Source organism: Lutjanus erythropterus, chromosome 21, assembly GCF_056507025.1.
Source record: "Lutjanus erythropterus isolate fLutEry1 chromosome 21, fLutEry1.hap2, whole genome shotgun sequence".
NCBI lineage: Eukaryota > Metazoa > Chordata > Actinopteri > Lutjaniformes > Lutjanidae > Lutjanus > Lutjanus erythropterus.
The window spans coordinates 21,189,011-21,216,957 of NC_139337.1; the positions used below are offsets into that span (position 1 = coordinate 21,189,011).

Sequence of the window (27,947 nt, forward strand, 5' to 3'; positions counted from 1 at the left end):
GTATGAGTCATCTGTGCTTTTTGTTGTCCATATGCCAGCACTCTGGGTTAGTACGTATCCCTGTAGTGCAACATCTTGATTACATATAAAATCATCTTTTCCTGAGAAAAGCTCTTGACTAAATAAAGCAAAATAACATTTTAGGTTTCCTCTTTTAAAAGCATTCTTTGTTTTAAGGGGACTTCCTCACACAGTGATTTAAAGCAAGTTGAACTAGACAGACGTAGAGCGACTGTTGTTTATTGAGTCTCTGGATAAGATCTCTGAAATGAGTAAAAAACTATTTAGTGTTCTTGGTGGAATAATAAGCATGCTTGTTTCTAATATGACTACAACCCTGACCCCAAAATATTTGAAACGTTGTGTAAAACATAAATAAAACACATTGTGATAATTTGCTGATCCTTTTGAAATATATTCAACTGAAAACAGTGCAAACACTTCATTACAACACTTTTCAAACAAGATGAGACAGGGTCAACAAAAGACAGGGAGAGTTGTGGGACGCTCAAAAAACACCCGTTTTTTGCAAGTTCAATAAAATCAGCATCATCAACAACCAACAACATTCTTCCAACAACATTCCAACAACATTCTTTACTTGAGTTGACTCAACAAAACCTAAAACCTCTGTCAGAGATAACACGCATCACAACGATGGTTATCAACCTTCCTTGTCAACCCAGACTTTCTTCTTCAGACGTTCACGTTCACATAAAAAGGGCCTTTTGAATTGTCATTTGACTCTTCTTCTGCACATAGCTGACTGATCAGGTGATGCCTACTTCAGCCAAGATGAACAAGTGGAGGGTTATAAAAATATATTACTGCAGAGAGCAACACTGTTGGAGGCAAGAGAGAGATGTTTTCAGAAAATTACTAATCAACTCAATTTGCTCTTAATGCCTGACATTTATTTTTAATGTAACTGCAGATTAAGCAATTAAACTTGATAGACAGTGAAGCATATGTAGAAATCACTTACGTTTCTTAGTTAAAGTGAAATTAATATTATTGATTGAATATTATATGTGACAAATAGGATAGGCTAACCACTTTTCTAATCAGCATTCTGAGCAGTTAAAATCGTGATCTGCTGTGTGAAATTCAAAGTTTAAATGTGACCTGAAGCAAACGGCAAGACAATAGTTTTCTGTATCACCAACTGAGGTTCCCATGGCAACATGATGCACACAGTTACATGTAAATAGTCAGGAGAGGTGTGTCTGATGGAGAAAGCAAATATGATCATATTTCTGCAAAGTAATATCTGAAGTTTGCAGCTGTTGGAGTTTGTAGAAGATTATCAACTCAAAATTTTATTTGCTATTATACAGTACTGTTACTGTAAGTGTTATTTAATGTTTTATCACCGTTCGAAATTCATCTGCTACCCAACTTGTAATCAGAGCAACATTAAAGAGCACAGCTGTCAAAGCTTACTCATTATCAGCTGTGGTAAACTAGCTGAGTTACCAACTTGATGAATTACCGACTTTGAAGGAAAACACACTAATGGCTGATTTTAACATTTCTTTCTATCCATTTGGAGAATGGAACAAGAACAATTTCAAAGAATGGGATGCAGCAGAGAAGAGACAAAAGAAAAAAACAACTGAAATACGGCGCAAGGAACTGACACACAAAGAGCTTAAAATGATGGAAAACCCAAACGATACCAAACCTTAATCGCTGCCTCAATTACATTATACGACTGTTCAGTGGGAAAACTAATGCACAGTTCACCAACGATCCCTGAGCTGAGAATCTGTATTACTCACAAAGAACATCATAAGGAAAAGAATTTGTTAAAGAGCAGCTCTTTTTTTCTTTTCTTTTTTTTTTTTAACAGCAGATTTATTTGGAAAATCTGAACATAACCTCCTCCAGACCAGGTTATGAGTTCAGCATAAGTTACCATGGTGATCTAGCCAGGTTAAAAAAGAGCCACCATTGTGACACTCAAACCCATTAGTCTCATTTCATAGAACACGCCTCTGTTTGGAACCTTCCACAGGTAAACAGGTTAACTGGAAACAGGTGATAGTGTCATGACAGGGTTTTAAAGGGGCATCCGTGAGAGTCACAGTCATTCACAGGCGAGAATGGGGTGAGGTGAAACGTATGATTGCATCGAGGATATTACTACATGAATTCAGGAAGTGTCGTTGATGAACACAGTTCATTTGCAAATGATTGCATTCTTTTTTATTTGTTTTACATGGCGTCCCAACTTTTTTTGGAAAATAGAAAGAGGAAAAGGACATACCACTGCTCCACCATTTCTTGCCATTTATGACGTAGTTGTCCTCATCCCTGTGAAGAGTGCACTCCATGTTGGTGGCATCACTGGAGGCCACATCAGGCTCTGGGGAAGGAGCACAGGTCAGTTTAGAACTCACCACAAAATAGATTTTCCACCAGCTAAAAAATAAAAAGTAGTGAGACTTCTGCTCTAACCTGTTTCATATTTCCTGTTTCCTACTTGATGTTCTTTTCTAAAATTTCAGCTCAACCCAGAGGCTGAGTGGTTAAAACGAGTAAGAATGCACACACACCATTTTCATGCTTAACCAACTATCTTTTGAACAGTTTTTTAGCTCAAGATGGAGGTTCCTGTTCTTCCTCATTCAGCACGGTAAATCAACCAAACCGGCGACTAAAAACATCCCCCAAAACACAACTAATCACCATCTGTGTTTACGAAACACCACAGGGAGGTTCACACCCACTGTAATCACCTCTGGCAACAGTTCGCCACAGTTTCCAGGCAGCGTGGAAAGCAAAGGAGGGAAAACAGGGAGAACTTACTCACAGCGCGCTCGTGCTTGCTGCTGGCTGCTGCTGCTCTTGACCTTCCAAAGAAGCGTTTTACAATGTTGGTAGCAGCCTTCCCGTGTGTAATGTAGCTCATTTAAGACCACAGCCATCATCGGAACGAAAAACCCTAATAAATATTTTGACCTTAAACAGTCCCTTGTAACTAAGCAGAACGCTGGGTCGGAACGGAACTTACAGTAAGTGTTTCAAGATGCTCCCTCAGGTCTTCAGATAGTAATTCACTTCTTAAATTACATCCCCTACACTTTCATCACTTGTATCCAGAGGGAGGACCAAGTCATTGTTTAGCAAGTCACATGTAAGTCTTGAGTCCTTCAAGCCCCAAGTCACTTACAGACAGACAGACATATATACAGACATACAGACATAAACAAAATTGCAGCTTCTGCTATTTATATATTGCACTTGGCTGCACTGTTTTGAATATCATTGTGATTAATTGTCCAGTCCTTGACCCAAGTCAAATTTCAAATCCTCAACTTTGAGTTTCAAGTCTTAAACCATAATGAGCTCTTCACCAAACTTACTTTCATTTTAACAACAGAGTCTTGACTTGTGGTTCTTTGTGTTGAATGAAGTCGGAAGTCGTTACGTCTTCATCTGTAATTTTTGACCCACGTGTTTTTTCTCCTGTAATTTGTTTTTTGTTGACCACTGTGTACTTTCTGTATGCAAACAAAATTATCTTTGGTATCATTTTTTTTCCCAACTGGAACTCAGAACTACGGATGCTGCCAGATTGGTTTAAACAAAGTGGATCCGGAGAATTAAGTGAATGAATATTGTAAACATCAGTTGATTCAGGGAATTACTTGATTTGTGACACTTTTCATAGAGGTACTGCAAACTCAAACCTGTTTTTTGAGCTGTCAGCTAAATTATATTACCGCTGTGTGATGAAACAATAAAAAAAAAAAAAAAAAAAATACATTTATAAAAATCGGTATTTCATGGGTTGAAACTGTTTTGAATCATCCTGAGGCCACTGCTAACATACAGTCGACCATTCGGGGGGACTCTACATCAAGCAATGTATCTAAAAAAGCAAGTTAATACCCTCTAATCAGAGTTTGGGGGGGGGGGGGGCTATTTGTTCCAGCCCCCTTTGAGTGAGAGTCTGTGAAACAGCCCTCATTTTCAAATAGCTCTATATGCTGATCTAATCTCACAGGAGTCTACATTAACTTTTGCTAACTCTTGCTGGTTATAACAGATGACATCATATTGCCCCAATCCAGGGTTCCCTCCTTTAGCTCCCTGTGTGTTTTAGAATTGATTTTAGGATTTTACAAATCACTTTTAAAGCCCATCTGAGTCTGGCCCCAGGCTACTTAGCTGAAATGCTGATCCCATATGAGCCAGTTTGCAGCCTGAGATCATCGGGCGGGGCCCCGCTGGTGGTTCCAGGGTCAAGGCTTAAATCTAAAGGGGACCATGCTTTCTGCATCACAACCTGCCTGAGGAGATAAGGCTCGCAGAATCAGTGGCATCTTTTAAATCACTTCTTAAAACCCATTTTTCTAGACGTCTTTTGACTTGTATTTATTTAGTAAGTTTAATAATTTTTTTAATTATTTTTATTTGTATGTATTTATCTTTGCATTCTTTCCCCTTTATTTCTATTTATTCTTATTGATGTTTTCTTGTTCTTATCTCATTTACTCTTCTGTCTAATTTTTAATATGTTTTAGTGTCTATTGCTTCTTTCTTAGTTTTACTTCAGTTTTAGCTGAATTTTGTCTTTCTTCTGTTTGGCCTCATTGTTTTGGTTTTCTGTTAAATTGGTTAACCAGGAGGCAATCCTGGATAACTTGTTCTTTTGCTTTGTCTGTAACTCTTTTTATATAGCACACCCATGGTAAAAAGCAGGGTTACTGCTTCATAACATACTTTAAAGTTTTTTTTGATTTTGTTAAGACTCAAGTTATTGAATTTGTGACTCATATTAGACTCAAGTCCACATCATGTGGCTCAAGTTCACATCTCTCCTCATATTTGATCCTCGAGAATATGCTGTGTTTTCATAGTCCAGTCTTTTGTGAAAGACTGCAGCAGGAGGACGTGGTCATGGAAGTACCTGTCATACAGAAGCAGGAGCGGATCTCTCCTCTGAGCAGAGGCTCTAGCCATTTCTTCTTCTGCTCCTCACTGCCAAACATGTGGAGCACCTCCATATTTCCTGTGTCTGTGAAGAGACATCACACCAAACACTGTCTTCCAGAGTATCATCAGCTAATTTTGGAAAATAACATGCTCTCCAGTGTTTTAATCATACTGTTTTATCGTGTCAACTTTGGCGATTTTTATGTGTTAAACCAAACAACTTAACTCAAAAATGTATAGTTGTTATGGTAAATGTTAAAAGGCTAACATTTGGTGAGGCTTTTTCCTGATGGAGGAAATAATCTAATCTGTGTTAAGTATAATGTACAAAGTGCAAGGTCATGCTGAAACTATAATCATGTGACTGACAAAATGGACCTATTACATATTGTCCATGACCTCATGTAGGATGTTTTACCAGGAGCCTGACAATTGAAGACCTCAGGGACAAAGAGGCAGCGTCCAGTTTCCTCTGCAATGTAGGCGTAGTCCAGCTGACTGAGACCACTGACTGCAGGCAAAAACAGGTTCCACAGCCCGGCCTCCCTCGCTTTCACCTGGACACACAGATACACATGAAATTATACATGTGTGTATGTGTGTGTGTGAAAACTGAATGCTTACTTCTAAGCAGATGTTAGTGAGGACAACTGTAATATTTGGTGAACTGAAACCCTTAATGATAGATTGCAGTGTTGCTGATTCAGAAGGGTGGTGCACTGTTTAGACAAGATTAAAATAGACGTGGCCCTTGAATCTGCTGGATTGATATTGAAGTTAACACCTCTTGGAGTTGTTAGGCAATAAAACAAAAGTGACGTGTATCTGCAACAGACACTTCATCAACAGCAAGGGGATTTCCTTTCTTCTCTCTCTCTCTTTATTACTATTATTATCATTATTATTACTGTTATTATTACTATTACTTTTGCTTAAATTACCACATTCTGTAGTGTGTTTTATTTTGTATTGCTTTGTTTATAAAATGTAAAAGTCATGAAATACAAAATTTGAATGTCTGAATATATATTTCACTGGTCTGCTAAAGTAACAGCTAATGATGAATAATTAAAGTTTGAAAATGTAACATTAAACAATGCTGAAGATCTGATTTTACTGAAATGGTAATTTACAGTAACTACTATAAAGCTGGATACTCCTCGTCAGTTAATTGTGTCTTTGTGTCGAGGATCTGGATGCTGGGCTTTTCCCTCCTCCGCCCTTTTTTCAGTTATGGCTCCAAGCTCTTTTTCTAATGTTGTTTTGATAAACATTGTTTGTGCTGACAGTTCTGCTCTTTGAAAGAGAGAAATTGAAACTGATCCCTTTTCCGGTGTTGATCCTATTTACACTGGGGAAAAAAAAAAAACTTGAGAGAACAATGTAGTATCAGTATCAGTATTTTATCATCAATCCACCCATGCCTAAAGGTGGTTACATTCAGTATAAAGCAGTTAAATTCAACCTTTTTTCTCCTGGTTTTGTAAAAAATATAACATTAAAATGATCAATAACTATACTGACTGAAACTAATAATTTTATCATGATACATTTTTAAGATGTATCACTCAGCCCTATGAGTTATAATTATAAAAAGTTTTCTTTTGTTTGTTCTCTAAACCATTTGATTTTCATTGTGTTTTGATTTTTATTGCATTGTTTTATGCTATTTGACTGCATTGTTTATGTTCTGTTAGCTGTAACTTGGACAGGTCTCTGTTGAAAAATGTGTTCACAAAATTAAAGTTGGAAAAAAAAGATATCTGTACATACCTTTAGATCTTCTATTATTTTGGGGGTGTGCCACCTCTGTGGAGACTGAGCATGTTTGGAGTAATACTCTGCAACTTCCTGGAGAGAAACCAACATTTTTTACAATATACTCTAACAGCGGGAACCTATACTATACAAAAAAGTGCAGATGTAAATGTAGAAGTAGAATAAAATCTGCCAGAGTTTCTACAGAATAAACTAATTTATTGGTACATCTGTGACTCTGTTTCACAAAAAATGCAGCAAACCAAACATGATTTGCAATGCCATCCCTTAGCATCACACTGCTGCACTACATTAAGACCGCTATGATGCGCAGCCGATGGTGATGATTCTGCGTGCGATGAAGTTTGTGTAATCAGTGGACTTCTTGTTCTCTCACTCTAATGAATTAGTGCTAAGTGCATGACTGAACTGATGTGCTCTGTCAGATCCTTTCATGTGCAAGTTAAAAGTCCATCTATGCAAACAAACGTCCCTTCTGTTCCTGGCAGCTTTTGGCACTGACCTGCTGAACAGGAAGCACATATTGTCTCATGAAGTCTTTGACCTGCTGCAGAACAGCCCGACCATTAGCCGTCTGCAGGAACAGACCTCCTTCTGTCGGACCGGTGACGGACCTGACAAGAAAAACACATCTCGCATGTGAAAAAACTCAAAGGGAGTAACGGAAGCAGCAGCTGGAAGCCAAATTCCAACTGTTGCTGGCTTAGGTTTAGTCAACAGGTGGAATTAATCTGTTTTCTGGCCTACAATAACACTGAATTCAGGAAAAAAGAATGTTTGAATTGTCTAATGCTAGTTACATCAACCTCTATTAATCAACAGTACTAAAACGAATAACTAACAAATAGTCTCTGACTTTCTGGTAAACTCAGTGCATGTCTGTGACAACTTAGAGATACAAATACACAAGAAGAGCCACTGAGTCACAGAGCTATTTACAGCTTGCATGTTTTAAAAGCAAATACTGAGTCACTGTATTGATCAAGAATCCATGTAAAAACATCCACAGGCATTTTCTTTCGCAACTCTAGAAGCCATAACTGCAACCAACCTCTGTGCAAGCTGCAAGGCAACTTTAGCCAAGGGCTCCACACACTGGCCGAACACAGCTGCATTGGGAGCACTGGCATTACCAAGCAGGTGGCGTGCATAGATCCCCTGATGGATAAAAACGGCAAATAAAAGACTGGATTAAAATCTGCTCAGGGCCATCTGGGTCCCCTTGTAGTTCAGAAAACAATATCAATCCATTAATATATTTCAACCATGTTATACCACAGTTAGAACTAAAAAAAAACTGTATTTGGCATCTGTTTATTACCTTCACCTGCTCTAGACACTTAAAGGGTAACTTCAGTATTTACACTATTTTCCTATGTATTTGTGTCTAAGTGAACAATGGGAAAAACAATTTCTAAATTGATCCAGTATTTAGGGAGAGAGCTGCAGCTGGCAGAGGCGAAACTAAACTACAACACAGAACACACCTGTAATCCCTCCAAGCAACTGCACACTGTCAAAGTATGTCTTCTACAAGTGCTTGTTTTTGCCACTAACAGGCTCAGATTGTTCTTATAAGTGTCTGCCAACATAATGGAAAGGATTCCTACAGACATAAACTTTTTTAAAGAGTAAGATATGTCTTGGTCAACCAGAAACAGCTCTTTTATACTGCTCACCAAACTTACCCTTTGCAGAAAGGATCATTTTAACATCATCATCTTTATTCAGAAAGTAAAACTCACCGAAAACATCTTGTTTTTTTCTGTCCACTGTTCCAACAATCATCATCAACTCTGGTTTGGGCAAAATAAACCGAATCAGATGTGAAAATATCAGGAGAAGAACGAGAGGGAGGACAGATATCAGAAGCAGCAGGAAGAAACGGCATGTACAGCTAGAATATTTTCACATCTACCTTGGTGAGTTTTATTTTGTTTCTGTCAAGTTTGAATGAATAAGATGATTTTAAAATGACCCTCTCTGTAAATAGGATCTGGTTAGTTTGGTGAGAATAATAAAACAGTTTCTGGTTGAACAAAACATATCCCACCTGTAGCCTGTAGCAGGTTGTAGCCCAGTTATGCTTCTGCTGGCTGCAGCGCTCTCCATCAATACTGGATAATTTCTCGTTGTCCCAACTGGTCACTCAGACACAAGTTATCCTTCCATCCTGAAAAAAGGCAAATAGGAATTTCAGTAGAACTTTGTATATAAGTAGGTACAAACCTGGGCAATTCCTGCCATTTTAAAGACAGACAGGGCCAGGTAGAAATTCAATCGTGGCAAAGCAGATGGGATCCCCCGGCATCGGCAATAAATGGAGATCAAGTCGCCCACAGTTGGAATGCCTGCTCATCGGTCAGAGAGACAAAGAGACAGAAGGGCACAACAATTAATGAAACAGGTCAAACATGTTAGAACACATCTATCATCTATCTGAGCAACTTTGTGCAATGATTATACTGTTCTGGGTTGTTATCATTACCTTCGATTCCTTTCAAGCTGCCTATTGTGCCAATGTTAAAGTTTGTAGGAAAGAAGTGGGGCATGAGGAAGTAGGCGAAGTCTGCCAGAGGCTGTCCAGTGGTAGACAGCTCCCAGTCCAACACGGCTATGACACGAGCCTAAGGACATCAAACACACTTTGTAAAGCCTTGCAGCCACATGAAGCAGATTTGGAAGAATAATAGTTTTAGAAGTTTAACCTCTGTTGGATGAAATATCAAGTTGTCCAGTCGGAAATCTCCATGAACAAGCGTGACCTCGTTATCACCGGCTGGCAAATTCTTCATCAACCAATCAGACAGTTCGTTCATGGCTGGAATGTCTCTGTGGGCTGCTGCGATATACTGCTTCGTCCAGGTGGACACCTTTGGAGATGGAATGACACTTCTGATTTTTTTTTTTCCAGAGAAAATTAAATTAAGTTATTTTGACTTATTAAGCACAGTGTCTGATCTCACCTGTCTCTTGCAGTAGCCTGATCCTTTTCCATACGCTTCAAGATTAAGTGATGCCAGGTCCAGTGTGTGTAGCTTTGCCAACACTTCAGTTGCAGCCACATATAGAGCTGTTCTCTCTGCTGTGCTCAGTTCAGGGACACGAAGATCCCTGAAAATTCGGCCCTGCTCAACAGGGATGGATAAGCAAGAGAATCTTTTCATAATATGTCTCTTTTTATTTCAAGATTTGATAATTAAGTACATATTTCCAGTCCAAATGTCATGTTTTATTTTTCAAATAAAGAGTAAAGGTTAAGCAGAACAGCAATAAATGTGTTAGATTGCAGGGACTTCATGCTGTTCTTGGTAGCAAAAACCTACCTTCACATGCTCCATCAAGTAAAACTCTGTTCCAATGACTTCAGCATCAGTGCAGTGCCAGAGAGGCTGAGGCACGGGGAAGCCAGCAGAGAACAGAGCCCTCTGTACTCGATACTCCCTGTCCACCTGCAGACAAAGATACAACATTTTATGTGTCCAACTAATGCATTTAACTTAACCTAAAAAGTGTTTTGATCAGTGCACAACAGGGTCAACTGAACGTGCAATTGAATATTTAAGGGAGATAGTGTTTTCAATGATAATTTGGTATTTTCTTTCCAGTATTCTGTATCTTGATGAACATATCTGTGCTTGAGTTCATAAATTATGAAAAGGGAAAAAGTCTATATGTCTATAAGTATAAAAAGTAATGCATTTTTCTTTTCTTTTTTTAGCAGGTCTATTAAGGAAAATTCCTCAGAAAATTACCAAATTACTTTTGCTTTCTGTATAATTAGTACCAAACTGCACAACTATAATTCTTTCCAAGAAACTTTCTGGAAAATTATTATGTTTCTTTCTTAGAATGTCAAATCACTGAGTGCTGCTTCAATATTTTATTGCATCTGAGTCAAATGTGTCTTTCAGTCAAACAAGTGGATTTATTTGTGTCCCACTGTCCCTGTAACTTGACAATTATGGCCAAATAATGGCCCGATGTGAATGCCTCAGTCAACCAAACCAAATTTAGTTTCTCCCCCTGCTGGAGAAGTGACGTGGCTACACAGACAAACACAAACAAACAGTGCTAACTTTTAATTCAAGTTATACATCTGTCAGCGCTTACCTTGTGAGCCCCTGGCAGCAGCTCACCTGGGGGTTTCTTCCTGAGAACATAGCTGTTTGAGGCCGTTTGTATTAGGAAGGTTGGGTTTGACTGACCAGAACTGAAAAGACGACAGGAAACTGTTAGCATGTTACCAGCTAGTTAGCTCTACAGCGACTTGTATATTATGAGCTTTCAAATGACATTAGTGGGAAACTGTACAACAACCCAACTATATGTCTCTTACCTGTACTGTCTGACGGTAAGTGTGTCATTATTTGACACCAGTGTCTTGGCAGACAAATAACTTAAAAGTCTGTCAACACTGAACTTATGTTGCTGTCGCACAGGAGTTGTCAGATCGTCCATGTCTCAATTAACGAGTGGGTTAATAATTTCCAGGTGCATCGTTGATCGAACTTTCGCTGTGTTGATAGTGGCCGGACCGTTTATGGGGTGAACACACTGCGTCATATCCTGCCCAGTGTAGTGATTTATTTATTTACTTATTTTCTATTTAATTTAGGCGTTTGTTTATTTGTATGCTAAATTACATGCTTTATTTCATATCTAGTTTAACCTGCTTATTCAAGATAATGAAAGTCACAACAGAACAACAACCGTAACATAATAATAATAATAATAATAATAATAATAATAATAATAATAATAATAATAATAAAAAATGTTGGTTTGTTTTTATTTTTTTATGTAGTATTATCTCGCTGAGTTATTTTTTGAGAGTTTGAGGTTTTGAGAGTCCTTAAGGTCGTATTATCACTTTTATTCTCCTGTGATTTATATTTTTTATCTGTTCATCTATTTATTTACTTGTACAAGGGATTTTATTTCTTAATTGTCGTTAAGAAAGAAATAACGTCAGCGCACAAATTTGGTTGTTTTTAAATGTGCTTTATAAATAAATTTGACTTGACTTGATTATATGCAATACTTAACAAAGAAAATGAAATTATTATTCTATGTTTATTTGCCCTCCATCTGTAGACCAACCTTTGTGTTTCCATATGTTAAAATGTAAATATTTTCAACATTATAAGTTTTAAAAGAGAAAATACAAGAGAAAAATTGTTCTATCGTTTCAGTGTATAAATATTCAAATATTTTGATGGAAGAAGTCATTACACGGATAAATAAACTCACAAAAGCCATTATGGTTATGTCTTACAGAAAATTTAATATAGAGATATAATTTAACAGTCGGGTATAACAATCGAAAAACTGTTGAAATAATCCACTAATAATGTAGGAACATTTATCTGTGCTCGTTTTCTGCACGGACGTTGTTTGCGGTAACACACAACCAGACAGCTGATTTTAGTTGTGAAGACGTGTACTTTCTGTGCGGATTTAGCCGTCAGGATAATTCATACATATATTTCTTTATAACATTACATTTTGGTCACCTTGTTTAACGGTTTTTGTTTTCAAAATGGCGACGGTTGAGGAGCTGAAGCTGCGGGTGAGAGAGTTGGAGAATGAATTGATAAAGTGTAAGCAGAAGCAGTGTGCGGTGGAGGATGTTCACAACCAGGAACTTTACAGACCCAAGATTGACAAAATGAGCGCCGAAGTTGTGGATTCCAATCCGTACAGGTGAGTTTTTATTCATGTTTTGGTACTTTGGCTTTTGACGGATTCTGACAGGACTGCTCATAGCGCTGACGGGTGACGCCTTATGAGTCACTCATCCCATATGTTGACTACAGACCACAAGCTAATGTCAGCTGTGTTTTCATTGCAGTCGTCTTATGGCTTTAAAGAGAATGGGCATCGTGGATGATTATGAGGTATGATATTTATTCAGTTTTCTGTAAAGCACTACATGAGTTTGTGATTGCAGCTATGCGATATTGCTTTTGAATTCTGTGCCAAAAGTGCAGGGAGCTGCCACCAGTATTTCTTCATTTTAACTGAGAAAATAAATAAAACTAGTAAGACTTAAATTTGCACTGAAAGTTGAACTGAAATGCATTACATATTGTATGTGCATATCAGTTATTTTTTATAACTTGAGTGGGTTGTAGGGTTCCCCAGACAAAGACAGAATATAACATTTTAACTTTAAACCCCTGTTTTTCAGACATTTGAACAACAAGGGAAAAACTAGGGTTGGCTGTTTTGATTGATTGTAATTTATAGTGATCTAGGTTGATCATTTATAAACTATTAAGACTTATCTTTAAACCTATAAATAAAAAAAATACTTGAATCCTCTCAAATTTGGGTTAGTGGTCTAATTACATCTATAGTGGGGGTCTTTGACATTAAAATCCTGGGTTAAGCATTTTTTTTTGCATTGAGGAGGATGAATAATCATCTTCTGATTGTGTTGACAGAAAATTCGGACGTTCGCAGTCGCTGTGGTCGGTGTTGGGGGAGTTGGCAGCGTGACAGCTGAAATGCTCACTAGATGTGGCATTGGTAAGGTAATACAAACCTTTTTTTTATTATTATTTCTTCTACGTCACCTTAACAAATGTTTGTCTTGTCCAATATGTTGTCTGCCTGTGTTAACCTCGACCTTGTCTTTGCTCAACACAGTTGCTCCTCTTTGACTATGACAAAGTTGAGCTGGCCAATATGAACAGGCTGTTCTTCCAGCCTCACCAGGCGGGCCTCAGTAAAGTCGAAGCAGCAGAACACACACTCAGGTACACTGTTGTTGATACTAATCCACTTTTCCCTTAAAATAAACAGCTGGTTTCTTTTTGCTTACATGTTCCTCCATTTACTCGACAGGAACATCAACCCAGATGTGTCATTTGAGACCCACAACTACAACATCACCACAATGCAAAATTTTACACATTTTATGGATCGCATCAGGTGGGGAGTCCTGCCTGCCAGTTTCTAATTTCACCAACCTCTCTCCTCAGTGGTTCAGGCCTTCACAACAAATTATTCTGTGTCTTCTCAGTCATGGAGGGCTGGAAGAAGGGAAGCCGGTGGATTTGGTCCTGAGCTGCGTGGACAACTTTGAAGCCAGAATGGCCATCAATACAGTAAGTACATCACAGTCACAACATAACAGAGGTGTTTAACGATTTGTACATGTCACTCTTACGGAGATTAATTTTGTTGTGTTTGTCTCAGGCCTGTAATGAACTGGGTCAGATATGGATGGAGTCTGGTGTCAGTGAGAACGCGGTATCAGGACACATCCAGCTCATCATTCCTGGAGAGACGGCGTGTTTCGCTGTACGTCCACACACAAACCACACTTTTTGTTAACACTGCTGTGCCTTTTCTTCGCACTCCAAAGATGCTCACCCCCTACAATACTTGAGCAGCATTGTCCTGTAAGAAACAAAACTGTAGCAGTTATGTTGTAATGGAGTTTCATGTCATTTGTTAGTGTGCTCCTCCTCTGGTGGTGGCAGCCAACATCGATGAGAAGACCCTGAAGAGGGAGGGTGTGTGTGCTGCCAGCTTACCAACAACAATGGGAGTGGTTGCTGGCATCCTGGTGCAAAATGTCCTCAAGTAAGATACTGTTATTTATGACCAATGGGGAAACCTAATGGTGTAAATTTTTACATAATATATAGAATACATAATGTATATGTTATTTTTTGTCTTCCAGATATCTGTTAAAGTTTGGCACAGTCAGTTATTATCTTGGCTACAACGCCATGCAGGACTTCTTCCCCACCATGGCCATGAAAGCAAACCCCCAGTGTAATGACCGCTACTGCAGGAAACAACAGGAGGAGTACAAGGTGTGTGCTCGCTGTTTGTTTTTAGTGTTAGGATGTAGGACCAAGTGTTCATTGCAGTACACTCTTCTGTTGCGCTGGACCAGTTGGGAAAGCTAACAGTGTCCGTGTGAATTTTGCCCTCCAGAAGAAAGAAGCAGAGCGGCCAAAGGTTGAAGTTGTACAAGAAGAAGAGGAGGAGGTCGTACATGAGGACAATGAGTGGGGTGAGCAACAAACAACTCCGACAGCATGAGATCTGTAGCATAATGTACAACATATGATATGGATTTATGTGCATTAACACACACAATTATGCCGTGCAGGTATTGAACTTGTATCAGAGGTGACTGATGAAGAGTTACGAGCTGCATCAGGCACCGTGCCGGACCTCCCAGAGGGCATCACTGTGGCTTACACCATTCCAGCTGAGGTTAGTATACTGTAAGACAACACGGCTTTGAAGGCTTAAAGGGATATTTCGTTTTATTTGATGTAGAGTTGTATGAGGTACTTATCTATAGTCAGTGTATTAGATGGTGGTCAGCATGCCTCCAGTTTGAAGAGGGAGATAAGGGCACCATCACAGAAGCTAAGCAATGAAGGTATTCTAGCTATTTAAAATAGGAACAACAAAGAGAAAATTAATCAGTTTAAGTGTACGCTATATTTAGAATGTTTTTACCAATTAACCTTACCGTCAGACAGCCTCTTCTGTCAGAAATATGCGGTAATATAAGCCAAATATCGCTCTCTCCAAACCAACCTGCCTATATGTTAGCTTGTTTGCATTATTATGTGACTTAAGTGTTATATAATTAAGTGTAAAATTACTGATTTTGCCGACTGAGTTTGGTTTTGAGAGAGTGATATTTGGCTTACATAACAGTGGTTTCCCATCAGAGCAGGTTGTCCAACAGCAAAGTAAGTATAACGGTGCAAGTTCAGGTTTAGGTTCCATGCTGGTGCCCCTCTCTGTTTCTCCTAACTAGAGGTGTGCTGACCTGCATCTACTGTAGCTATCAGACAGTCTAGAGAGCAGGTAGTAAATCTATAAATTTTGATGCTGTGGAAAGGGGTCAGCAGAAATGTAAGGTTGGTAGACTTGTAGATGTTTGACAAAAGCATGAACATTTGCATTTTAACTTTTTGTTGATAGTGTTTCAGTTGACTCGAGTAATGCTGATATTTTGTTTCCTTGTGTTTGGACCAGACTGAACCAAGCGGGGAGACAGTGGAGGAGACTGAACAGAGTCTAGAGGACCTGATGGCTCAGATGAGAAAGCTGTAGGCAACAATCTGAAGATGCGTCTCTGCTATTCAGCTAAAACTTGCCTTTTCTCATGTGTCTGTTTCATTGCATTCTTTGATATCAAGCATCCTCATGAAAAAGCCAATTAATGTCAAATAAACAACTATAGAATTAATTCTTCTAACAGCTTTAACAGGGGAAATGCATGAAAAGTGCTGCTACAAACACAGTGGTCAAATGTGTAATTTGCTTGGAAGGTTGTTTAGCACTTGGAATCGATACATTCTCTAATGAAAAGTCTATAAACCTAGAATAATATCACTGTTAGTGCATTAACATGTATCACAATGTGTATTTTCTACGGTTTTGACAAGTGAATGAGTGTCCCTATATTTTCATGTATGTGCTATGTCATTCACTGAGCTTTAAGAAAACATCTGTACTGATGAACAATGGTTAAGTTGTCTCAATAAAGTATTTATTAGATGGAATACAATTGATTTTCATTGTTGTCCTGTACAGCTTTTACAGATTGCACATTTTTACATTAATAGATGACCATATAAAAACACTAAAGATATATTGTATGTACTATATTTGGCAATGAAACAATAGGTTTTGATGTCCCTTTTGGATTCATGTACATTCAGTCATACAATCATTACTGTGTTATACCTGGACACTAATGTGGCACCATCATAGTTTTGGCAAATCCCTTTTGTAAATGAATAAATAAACACTGAGTTTTGCATAAATTCAGAATGAAATCAGTACCAGAGGTGATGTTTCCTCAGTTGTAGAGGCGCTTGTTTTTGGGCACTTTTCTCGTGTTCTACACTACTTAATACTGATAGAAAAACAGTACTGTAGTACTGTCAATCAAAGAAATCGGCATATAAACGTACCAGTTTTTCATACCAATATGCACATTAAATTTTAGAGACAGTAGCTCTCTGAAATCCTTTTTGCAGAAAGCCAGGAATGTAGGCTTGGCAACAAACTGTTTGAGGTCTGGGAATTTTTTCTAAGAAATAACAGCATGATCAGAGTGAGTTGTGGAAATGTTTGATAGTTCATACTTCCATCGCCTTAAAAGTTATATAATCAGACTTTCAGGATTATTTGTAAGAAATGAAACTTGTAACCTGGATCCCTAAAGTGCATAGAGTAATATCTACTGTACACTGCAAAGCACTAAATGTGTCTGTTCATTAGTCATATTTTATGAGTTATATTTAACCCTCATTGCATTCCCTTCCTTTTTTGATGATATACAATTTGAGGCATGTAAATAGGAATTAAGCGTTAAGAGTCTGAAGAGAAGTGTAAACCTGAGTTCCAGGCCCATTAAAGGACTGATTTAAAGGAAGTTCAAAGTTCCTTACACACATGATTATGTTAGAAATATTCATAAATACTTTTGGAAAATACACAGGTTTCACAGACTAATACTGGTTAGTACAGCATATTTAACCAAACCATTAAACCTCCATCTAGGCAACAATCACAGTGTGATTAATAGGATGGTTCCTTGTTTGATAAAACCATCTGCTGTTTTTGTTATTCTGTTCTAGTTAAAGCAGTCAGAACAGCTTTGATTGTTCTCTGGCACCAAGTAGGGTAACATTTTATAATAACCATCATAAATAATTATGCTTTGATAGTAAGCTAAACTTTAGTTATTTCACTGTCAACAAACAATGAAATGCTAATTGGTAATTATATAATTTCTGTTCTTTTATCATTTGTTTCATATGGTTATTAATTAGTTTGTAAACTGTCTATAAACATTATTTGGATGACTATTCTAAAGTTGCAACTGATGATTATAATACCTTATACTTGTGTATGTAACTTGTAATTTGTTACGTTATGTATCTGAACCTGAGTAAAGAATTTACTAAACCTTAACCTACCAAAGTAGGTTTTTGCACCTTTATTTTAAGTCTACCCAGACATTGATTATTTATTATTGCTAAATTGACCATGCAAAACGGACATTCATACAGCATCACAGTTTGAAGTCTAGGGCCACAGACGAAGCTGCCATGTTTGACAACTTGAGAGTGAGAACATGTCTATAAACATTATCTGGATGGTTAATGTAAAGTTGAAACAGATTTTTATAAAACTTTGTCAATTGTGGTTCATAAATACTGTGTAGAACATCTATAAAAATTATCTTGACAGCCATTGTAAAGCTGCAAATGATATTTATAATTCTTTGTAAATGGTTAGGAAATACTGTGTAGTGCTTCTATAAACATTATTTGAATGGTCATTAAAAAGTTGCAACTGATAAAACTTTACATTTGCTTAATACATTTATAAAGCATATATAAACATATCATTTCAAACTTAAACTTATGTCAGTGTTTGTTAACAGTTAATTAACTATTGCTCATATTTTAGCTTACTATCTATTAACCATGTATTAATGATGGTTATCATGACATGTTACCCTAAGTGGCTGAACAGAGTCACCTTGGGACATGTGGGAGGGGAGCAGGCCCCCTCAGGCTGAATGTGTCCCCACTGGAGGAGTGGCGAGACGGGGCATTCCCACACACCAACGACGGCTCTGCCTCCTTTATCTCCATCGCACGTTTGTAAAGCTCTGCTGCCTTCTCAAAGTCACCCTCTTCATAGCTATTCACAAAAGGAATAAAAGAAGGAAAAAATATTGTAATGCAAAATTCCTGATTAACCTTCTGATCAGAAATGTAAACTCGGCTACTTTACCTCAGCACAGCCAGGTTTTTCAGGGTCTCTCCGACCCGTGGGTGTGAGCGGCCCAAACTATCCTCATACACTTTGAGTGCTCGTTCATAAAGAGGCAAGGCATCACTGTGCTTCTTCTGACAAAGACAAAGAAATCAGCAGTCAGATATATTCTATACAACCTAAAATACAGCTACATTCTCATAGCAGCCATTAAAATAACAACATGCACAAAATACGTAGAAACAGTTCATTTCAATTCAGCACAGACCGAATAAAGCATGATGAACATTCTCACCAGTTGGCAGTAGATTACAGCCAGGTTGACCAGTGCTGTGGCCACACTGGGGTGTTTGGGCCCAAAACTTTTCTCCCTGATTTCCAGAGACAGCTCATACAGCGGCACCGCCTTTTCAAGCTTCCCCTGTCCAACACACACATCTCCACATCAGATTCTCAGCCAACAAAAACACAAAAATGAGCTGTACTATACAGAATATCATTAAAAGTTTCAGCATCAACGGGCATGTGACTCACTCTGCGTTTGTAGAGCATGGCCAGGTGTTTGAGTGTGTATGCGAGCGAGGGATGGTCCGGGGACAAGGCCTTCTTGCGGATGTCCAGCGCCCTCTCGTACATGTCCTCGGCTGTCTCATACTCCCTCCTCTCTGTGTGCAGTGCAGCCAGGTTGTTGAGGGACTGAGCGCAGTCTGGGTGATCTGGACCGAGGACACGTTGACGCATCTCCAGAGAGCGGGTCAAGAATACTTTGGCTGCACTGATGAGAGCAAAGAGGGGGATTTTAGATATATAGGTTGACATACAAGCAAAAACATCACAATAATCAGGTAGAAAGTTTAACTAATTCCCATAATGCCATTATGTCTTTGTTTTTTGTGTAGGGCTTACTCCAGGTTGTTTTGGAGGTAGTACAGGACGCCCAGTTCATTAAGAGTCTTGGCACAGTCTGCAGAGTCTTTTCCCAGGGTCAGCTCTTCCAGCTGCAGGGCTCTGCGCCTCAACAAAGTGAAGCCATACTGAGGGGAGGATTAAACAAAAGGCATGGACAATGTAACTGATGAAGTGTGTATGACTAAGCATGTGGGTATCTCAGAAACATGCTTACCATATGACCTTTCTGGCGAGCAGTTTTCTGACGGATTTTCACTGACCTCTTCCTGAGTTTCTCTGCTTGTTCATACCTGATTGTAAAAACGCAGGTGTTAGTCATTAAATGCGTGTTTTAATGACGCAATGCAACATTAACACCAAGAGAGAAGGATTTACTTGTTTTGTTTCTGGTAGAGCATGGCAAGTGACTCCAGCTCTCGTGCCACGCTGGCATGTTCAGCTCCGTAGGCGTTCTCGCTGATCTCCAAAGCCTGCTTGTACAACTGCTCAGCGTTGCCGTACTTCTTCCACTGAACATAAACACCAGCCAGTTGGTGCAGGGAGCGAGCTACACTGGGATGGTCCGGGTCTAGAGCTGTCTCCCTGATCTCAAGCGACCTTTGTAAGGGGGCTACGGCCTGGACAAACAGACAGAATGAAATCACAATGAAAACACAATGAAACAAGAAATCTGAAAACAATATATGTATCATTTCAAAGCTAATACATGTTAAAATGTTAAACCATGTAAACTACCTGACTAGGGAGGCCCAGGTCTTTGAGAAAACGTCCTAAGGTCTCATAGAGGTTTGCCAGCTTGGTCATGCTGTCTTCGCTCTCACAGCTCTTCTCATAGTGTTTCAGGGAGTCAAAGTACTCAGTGGCCATGGAGCTTTTGTCTTTGCCTACATACTGCCAATAGGCTAGCAGCTCAGAGAAATGACCCCTAGAGAAAGAAAACAACACGTGACTACACCTGCGTAAATGTGGCAGGCTTTGTAATATCAGCTTGCGTGTGTGTGCATCTTTTGCACCTCTTGTAGAGGTTTTGGGAGACAAACAGGTTCAGGAGGCTCAGCTGTAGTTTAGTCCGATCCTCCTGCTGCTGGAGGAGCCAGGGGAGCTCATCGGCGACACGCCAAGTGACACGGTCCTGGCTACACACACAACACACAACATTGTACTGACAGAAAAATGTGAGCTATTTTGTTAAAGAGACAGTTTAGCCTGGAATCAAAATACATATTTGCTATCTAGTGTCATTTCATTAAAAAGATAGCAGAAAACTCCACAGCCAGTATCTCCAAAACTCTGCAACTCAGACAAAACAACTGAGGTGGACAAATAGCCCTACAAAAATACATAGGCTTGATTTTGGGGTGAAGTGTCCCTTTAATCACCTGAGTTGCTGACTGAAGTAATGTATGAGTTTCTCTCTGTATGCAGCAGAACTGCTTCCTCCACCTAAGAACTCCAGCCTCACAGCTTCCCAAGCCTGAAATACAAACACACATACCAACAAAAACATCAAAACCGTCTATTCAGTAATTTTCTGTCCCACGTATATCCTATTTTTACGCATTTTGTTACTTTTATGACTTTGTGCTCTGTACCCTATTGGCCAAAGCCTGATTACCTGTAGGTGTTGAAACCTGATGAGCCCACAGCGGAGGGTTACAATGCAGAGTCTGTTTAGACGGTGAAGCAGAGAAGACAGGACAGGCAGCTCCACCTCTGGGAAAAGGTCTAGTACCTCTGATTCACTCACTCCATTATGGCTGGCACATACAAGACACAGTGTCTAAGGAGAAACAAAAAGCAAGCAAATATTCCTCTGCTACATAGAGACCATAAATCCAGATTGTTTGAGTCACTGTGAGGACAAATAAAACCAAAAACCAAACCGACTTACTGCAAAAAAAAAGTGTGTGATATTTATACCCTAATCAAAAAAAAAGAAAAAAAGAAAAGAAAAAAAGAAAAAGTGAACTGTGCCATGAAAACACAATACTACATTCTGAAAAAGTAGGTTTGCAGCATCCATTAAACCCATAATGTTGACAAAACCTTGTGTTTAAGTGGAGAGAAGTTATTGTTGTTATGTTGTCTGGACATAAGTCACCTCTCTCATAATGTGCCGCTCTCTGTCAGTGCTGAGGGAGTTCAATGTCATCTTGAGTGCCTGCCGGTAGAGTGACATGGTGTCCTGACACTGTAGACACTGCTCCAGGCTCCTTTCCAGTGACCAACATGATGTGCTGGCGGGCGGTAAGAAAACATGACAAAATCAAGAAAATTTTACACATATGTAGCCACACATTCAGAAACATCAACATCAAGCTGACCGCTTTTAACGCAGATAATCCAGGTTTAAGGGACATTATAGAATGAATTTACTCTGCCCAAGTTCTCTGAAGCAAGTCACAGAAAACTTTGCCATTCTATAAATTTCATTGCAATTAAAAGAGTGAGTCTTGGGTCTTGTCCCTTAAAAAGTGATATAAATACATAACAATTTAGTTTTAGAGCACTGCTGTTTCTATGAAAAGGGCCTTGATACTTTCGGGTAAGATGGCCTGCTCTGGCCACTTGTAGGCTCTTTCAGTGGGACAATTCTTGGTCTGCTCCCAATCATGCAGGAAAGTGTCAGACAGTACTCTGCATTCTCATGACTTCTTTATGCTCTGTCAGAGAGCTTTTAGCTATTCTACACCCTTGGCATGGACTACATTACAGAATCACCTGAAACTCAGAAAATAAACCTCATTCAATGCTTTTGAGGCCAAAATGAAAGAAGTAAAGGCAAATTCCTTAAAATGCCCAAGTTTCCCTTGAAAAAGACATTCTTAATCTCAATTGGACACTCCTGGTTAAATAAAACACATAAAATACATAAATAAAAAATAACAAAGAGGTGACAGACCTATAACCAATTTTTATAGGTTCAAACAGATTTACAGAAAATGCTTTTCAACTCTGTATCTGAGCCTGTGATCTGATCACGCTGGATGGGAAGAAAACAGAAGCTATTCAATAAATTTAGAATTGTAGGGTGGCTCACCTGACAATCATCCTTGCCAACAGTGTGACATACAATGCATTGCAGGTGGACGCAGAGCGACAGTGCCTCTCCAGCTTCTTCTCCTGGAACAAAGACACAACATTCAAGTGTGGCATTCTCATTAAAAAACACACCTCTGCAAATGATTTCAAACGTCTTCAGAGTTTTTAAAAAGGGGGATTGATGCGATGATAACTTACTTGGTCCTTGGTAAATTTGAGATCCACGCTCTGGCACTCTGCATTAACAACACTCCTGACCTCTCTGGGACTCAGTGGGTCTAAGTGGAGTGTGGGCCACAACCTAAATAGAGACAGTCACTGGATTAGAAATACTACAGGAGTATACTCAGAAATAGACACCACTGCATGGCAAATAAACAAATAGCATTTTGAACCAACACAACAGAAAAATTCCTGGGATATTTAGAATTCAAGTAGTGTGTCTCACCTCCAAGCTTGAGGACATGTCTCTACATTGACAGACACCACCACTCTGACATTAACAGGGAGGGGGTCAATCAGCCACTTCATGTGTCTTTCTGCTTGCTGAAAAAAGAACAAAAACTGTAGAGTTAGCAGAGTTATTCTGAAAAAAATAGACATCTAATTGTGGTTAAAACAGAGGTGCATTAAACCTGTATTTGGTCAATTGAGTCGATGATGATGATGATGTTTCCTTGATGGCGTGCTGATAGTCTTTCAAGCCAGCGAGGAAACTCCTCCAAGATCTTACTGGGCTCCATGGACAAGCCAGAAATGGACCAGAAGTGCTGCAGCAACTGTGTGACAACAGACAGACAGAAAACACATTCCCACAGTTACTTAGTAAGACTGAGTGTCTTCACTGGAAGTAAGCCCATGGACGAGCCAACAAGAGAGCGCCTCTTACTTTGACTGTGAGGCGTTTGATGATGAGAACCGGTTCTGAGCTTGTGGAAAGTGGGCGACCGACAAAATGATAAAGGAACAAGGTGTTGGGGGACTGTTTCTGCTGCTGCTCAATCCTGAAAAGGATTAAAGGACAATTAGCAAAGAAGGCAAACTGTACAAAATGTCCTATTTCATGATGACACATCGCACCATAGCAAGGAACCGATACCTCCACTTCAAGCATGTTTTCCTTAAGGGGCCCCTTATTTATTGTGACATATTTTATGGATATTTCATATTGAATTCAATGGATAACAATAACAGTACATAACAATTGAGCAGGACATAAGAGGCTTCTTTTTTTCAAATTCACCGTTTTCTTCTCCCTGACGTTTCAACTTTAAATCCTGAATATAATCAAAACTTTAAAATTCCCAGTTTCATTCACAAGAATGAATGAAACGCAGAACCTCATGACTGCTCCATGAAGCTCTGGTGTCCCCTAGTGGGTGTCAAGACCCATAGTTTGGAAACCAGGGTGCTAGAGTGTGACTGGCAACACGATATTAAAAACAAAATGTATTTTTTCCAAGGATGCAACTTTAAGATAGCAGGGCTAATGAAGTTCTTATGAGACAACGCAAAATAAACACAGTGTTATAACTGTTTTGTCCTTGTGCCATTTTCTAATAGACAGTAAGTTCCAAAAAAGAAGAGCCCACCAGTCAGAGGACATATTACACTTAGGAGTAGATTCTCACCATTTGGAGAGCAGGAGAGACTTCCCTGAGCCTGGACCACCAGACACCAGCAGAGGAGGGGTGGGAGGGGGAGCAGCTATCATGTCATTCAAACGATCTATATACTGAGGAGACAGAACACAGTTGTAGAGAGATTAAGAAATAAACTATTAGATCACAAGACAAGATTGAGAAGGTTAAAATGAGGAGAGGATCTGCTCTACCTTTTGAAAGCCTAACTGGGAATTGGTGCTGTTACAGGCCTGCTGGTAGGACTCAATCTGTTCCTGCTCATCGTGCAGGTCCCACAGCACATCTCCCGAGTCTTCCTCACGCCCCTCTTCTATTCCAGAGTCCTTAGAGTCAACATCTGCTCCTTCAAGACCTAGCAACTCCTGCATGGTCAGGGACAGGGGGGATGAACACACGGTAAATCACCGTACACAAAACACTCTAAAAAGACCAATGCTGCTGAGGGACAGTCTGTACCTGTTTGATGACTTTCTCCAGCTGGGCATAAATCAGGTCGGCCCCCTCCTCTGCAGAGCCACTATGATCCACCACCTGGTTATTGTTCAAAACATGTCAGCACAAGCACTGTGTGGCATCAAGCAACCACGAAAATAAAGAGAGTCAACTATAAGAGTCAATAAATTCACAACTTCTGCTTTTTGACTCCAGTTAATAGTGTGGGTATGTTGTGCAGGTACAGTATCTGTGATAACTTCTGTAAAGAAGACCAGTGCAGAAGTGCATTTATACTAAGTGAAACCAGTCTTGATGAAAAGGGCTATTTCTCAAAAAGCACATACTGTTTCTCATGACTAAATGTCATACCCATTTACAGAATACACTTTCATAGCATTTCAACAGGACAAGCTTTTACAATGAAAATGGTAAAATACAAATATTTTATCTAACCTTCAATACTGTGTGAAATATATTTGTCACCACTGTATCCTTTGTTGCCTTGTTTATTTGACATACTGCACACACAAACCTTGACTTTAGCGGCCTTGTCTGCAGCATTGACCCTTTCTAACAGCTGCCTGGTGGGTCCAGTCAGATTATGATCTTTGTCAGTCCTGAGGTAAAGCACCAGCGGATGGCCATCTGGATTCTTCACAAAAGCCTCCTCACAGTCCTCCACCACACAGCTACACACATGAATGAATATCAGCAGAAAATGTTAGAAATATATATAATTAATGTACAGTCTTAACTATATGAGGGTATCCTAGTCAGGATGGTCACAGGACTTACTGTACCTAGTGACAGTAGATTTGAGAAGCAGCACACACACAGAGCTCCTTTCAATCTCCTGCCTGCGCTCCACAGCATATGAGGCAGCACTCTCCTCTGGGAAGCAGACATTCAGGTAGAAATGGCCGAGACCCTCGCACAGTCTCCGTAACACAGAAGAGTGTTTCTGGAATGAAAACATGAGGCAAAGATTTCTCAGACAATGATGAAAGTCAGTTCTCTACAGAGGTGGCATTTTAAACCAGGTTAAATCACAATTCTATATTTTCTCAGAGTCTGACATTCACACTGGGCTTGAACTGATCAAACTTATTTCCTGAGAGGAGATTAAAGGTAATGTCACGCTGATTAAATTTTGAGCATGTTTAACTGCAGAATGATTATGCCTGTAGACACATCTAATGCACTTAGGTAATTCTGGTTAAAAGTGTTCAGCTAATTTAACTTAAAGAGAGTTTGGGAAGTGGAGTTGTATGAGGTACTTCCATAGTCCATAGTCCATAATCAGTATATTACCTATGGCAGTTTGGAGAAGCAGCAGGAGAACTGGTACAGGAATGCTGTCTTAAATCTAAAGACTAAAGTAACAGAATAACATAAACAAACTAACTGATCAAGGCAGTGGTAGACCAGCAACTCCAGTGTTCTGCGAGTTAAAATTACTGTTCTCTCCAGATAAGTCTGGTGGCTTTTGAGAGAGTGATATTTGACTTATTTAACAGCAGTTTCCAAATAGAAATAGTCATTTGTGAAAATCTTCTAAATACAGTATACATATATAAACAGATATAAGTATACAGATAAACAGATTCTAACTTTTTTAAGTGGGCCTTTTGTAAGTGGCTAAAATACTTTTTGCTATTGACCCTGTCCATAGCAGTATATTGCTTAGATTCCTACACCAGTAGTCCTGCTGCTTTTACAAACTGCCATAAGTAATACACTATGGATAAGCAACTCATACAACCCCAAAACCCCCCAACCCTCCCAAAATCTGAACTATCCCTTTCAGTCCTGCTCCTGTTTTACTTAGGGCCATGACAAAGACACTGCCCAATAAAGATGATAAACATGGTAGTGATACATTATCCCATTAAAACAGAATAATTGTTAACTGTGCTCATCTAACCAACCTTAATAAAGATGTCAAGCTCAGTTTTGGTCTCCTGGGTAAATATTAGGTAGCAGCGCACTGTGTTACTCCATAAGGCCTGTGGCACGTGAGGAGAGACCTGAAGCAGACTGGCCACTGCAGCATCCCAATCATCTGACACAAACACACACATGACAAAAGTTATAATCATAGGTAATGCATGTAGAGGTCAATGTCTATAAAAGTTTAAGATTTTTCCACAGACATAGTAGCTAATATTGCCATATTTTTTGCTATTCTTTCCTGGATAACACCCATATCATAATGCCTCCTTTCTTTCTACATATTCAACATACTGAAGTTTACTTACCTCTGCTCACATTTGCAAAAGGTCCCTCCACATCTATCAAACTGTGAGCAAACTCTGGTCCACGGAAGGTCTGTTGCAACTGCATCATGCTACCCATAGAGGGCTCACTTCCCAGCACGCCGCCGGACCAGTACTCACACTGTGTCCCTGCAGCTAAAAACATAACACAATATTTTTTCAAGATTTCATTATATAAATCAACACCTTAGACTTTGATTCGAATTGCAAATGAATTCTGAAAGAATGGATTCTAAACAAAGAAAATAAAAAAGTCTCAACATCGTGGATATCTGGGTCTTACCAGTGACAGTAGTTTGATTGTCATCTGAGTCAGAATCATTTGGGTCATAGACCTGGATGCCCTGAGCCTGCAACTGTTGAAGTTTGGCCTCCAAGTCCCTCTTGGCCCGCAGGAGATCCTGAATCTCTTTTTCTTTCGTCTCCCGGAAAATCTGGTGGCCATTTAGCCAACTGGTTAGGGCTGCACTCATGATTACAGGAGAGCATGCTACACAGTAACACATGTGTGGTTTACCTTAAACTGTCTTTTTACTTTGTCTCTGTCATGTTCAAAGGTAGCCGCCCTCTCCATAGCTTGGTACTTGGCCTCAAGAGCACTCTCTTTTTCTCGAAGGATCTTCTGGTAGGTCTTCTGCAGAGCCTGTTGTCACATTGTAAATAAACACTGTTAAGAAATCCACAATCCTTAAATATTGTTGCCAATAAGGCTGTCCTATGATAAACTGGTAGTCTCTGAACTTAAGTAGTTTTACCTGCAGCTCAGCTCTCAGCCTCTTGTTCTCCTCATCCAGCTTGGCCTCCTTCTTTTGCATAGATGAGATCTCATTATTCTTGCTGACACGAAAGATTTCATACTCTTTACGGAGTCTCTCATACTCAGCAGCATACTCTAAATCCACAGAGCCTGTGGATTTGAAACTGGCCCCGATCACCCGAGGTCCTCTACGAAAGGAACTGCGCAGGAGTCGGGCTTTGGGTTTGACTTCCACTGGGATCTCACAGGCCTCTCCACCTTCACCCCCATATCCATCCTCAATCACCTCTCCTGGGCTGACCAAAGAGGAGGCGGTGCCCATGGTGACAGCCCGAGGTGTACAATAGGGTTCAGCCTTTTTGGATGCCCATAGCTGCT

At 39.4% G+C, this 27,947-nt stretch overlaps 3 protein-coding genes across 3 annotated transcripts in view; 1 reads left to right on the forward strand and 2 right to left on the reverse strand.

The window, feature by feature from the left end:
• acad11 (acyl-CoA dehydrogenase family, member 11) overlaps positions 1-11,264 on the reverse strand; it is a 48,331-nt gene extending 37,067 nt beyond the window's left edge. Inside the window, exons 1-13 of the mRNA XM_084747650.1 lie at positions 11,063-11,264; positions 10,837-10,936; positions 10,050-10,175; positions 9,690-9,851; positions 9,432-9,596; positions 9,212-9,350; positions 8,953-9,074; positions 7,775-7,881; positions 7,226-7,337; positions 6,718-6,795; positions 5,363-5,501; positions 4,919-5,026; positions 2,270-2,368 (exon numbers count right to left, since the gene is read on the reverse strand). Coding sequence (XP_084603776.1) covers positions 2,270-2,368; positions 4,919-5,026; positions 5,363-5,501; positions 6,718-6,795; positions 7,226-7,337; positions 7,775-7,881; positions 8,953-9,074; positions 9,212-9,350; positions 9,432-9,596; positions 9,690-9,851; positions 10,050-10,175; positions 10,837-10,936; positions 11,063-11,184 — 1,579 coding nt within the window. The 5' untranslated portion in view covers positions 11,185-11,264. The remainder of the gene's footprint in view (positions 1-2,269; positions 2,369-4,918; positions 5,027-5,362; positions 5,502-6,717; positions 6,796-7,225; positions 7,338-7,774; positions 7,882-8,952; positions 9,075-9,211; positions 9,351-9,431; positions 9,597-9,689; positions 9,852-10,049; positions 10,176-10,836; positions 10,937-11,062) is intronic.
• An 849-nt stretch (positions 11,265-12,113) lies between these two features.
• Positions 12,114-16,279, forward strand: uba5 (ubiquitin-like modifier activating enzyme 5). Its single transcript, XM_084747499.1, has 12 exons — positions 12,114-12,429; positions 12,578-12,623; positions 13,173-13,262; positions 13,378-13,487; positions 13,576-13,662; positions 13,754-13,838; positions 13,930-14,034; positions 14,192-14,319; positions 14,420-14,555; positions 14,680-14,758; positions 14,858-14,964; positions 15,745-16,279. Exons 1-12 carry the CDS (start codon positions 12,266-12,268, stop codon positions 15,820-15,822), a joined length of 1,215 nt encoding a protein of 404 aa, XP_084603625.1. The 5' UTR covers positions 12,114-12,265; the 3' UTR covers positions 15,823-16,279.
• Positions 16,280-17,774: 1,495 nt separating this feature from the next.
• On the reverse strand, positions 17,775-27,942 carry nphp3 (nephronophthisis 3). The gene is made up of 27 exons (XM_084747498.1): positions 27,568-27,942; positions 27,330-27,455; positions 27,096-27,246; positions 26,795-26,947; positions 26,465-26,598; positions 25,337-25,497; positions 25,069-25,225; positions 24,558-24,632; positions 24,293-24,463; positions 24,090-24,193; positions 23,348-23,462; positions 23,094-23,237; positions 22,907-23,004; positions 22,657-22,759; positions 22,457-22,539; positions 21,518-21,653; positions 21,032-21,196; positions 20,796-20,890; positions 20,430-20,552; positions 20,152-20,341; positions 19,792-20,033; positions 19,631-19,706; positions 19,414-19,541; positions 19,042-19,282; positions 18,803-18,928; positions 18,526-18,641; positions 17,775-18,432 (listed from the first exon to the last, which is right to left on the reverse strand). Exons 1-27 carry the CDS (start codon positions 27,889-27,891, stop codon positions 18,264-18,266), a joined length of 3,906 nt encoding a protein of 1,301 aa, XP_084603624.1. The 5' UTR covers positions 27,892-27,942; the 3' UTR covers positions 17,775-18,263.
• Between the last annotated feature and the right edge of the window lie 5 nt (positions 27,943-27,947).

Bases quoted from the DNA above. Each gene is read 5' to 3' on its own strand.
- uba5 (XM_084747499.1), top strand. From the start codon at position 12,266: ATGGCGACGGTTGAGGAGCTGAAGCTGCGGGTGAGAGAGTTGGAGAAT. The intron at 13,839-13,929 runs GTAAGTACATCA...TGTTTGTCTCAG, and splicing joins CCAGAATGGCCATCAATACA to GCCTGTAATGAACTGGGTCA. The intron at 14,035-14,191 runs GTACGTCCACAC...GTCATTTGTTAG, and splicing joins GAGAGACGGCGTGTTTCGCT to TGTGCTCCTCCTCTGGTGGT.
- nphp3 (XM_084747498.1), bottom strand. From the start codon at position 27,891: ATGGGCACCGCCTCCTCTTTGGTCAGCCCAGGAGAGGTGATTGAGGAT. The intron at 26,599-26,794 runs GTAAGTAAACTT...TGTTTGTGTCAG, and splicing joins TTTTGCAAATGTGAGCAGAG to ATGATTGGGATGCTGCAGTG. The intron at 24,633-25,068 runs GTTTGTGTGTGC...AACAATAACCAG, and splicing joins ACAAGGCCGCTAAAGTCAAG to GTGGTGGATCATAGTGGCTC.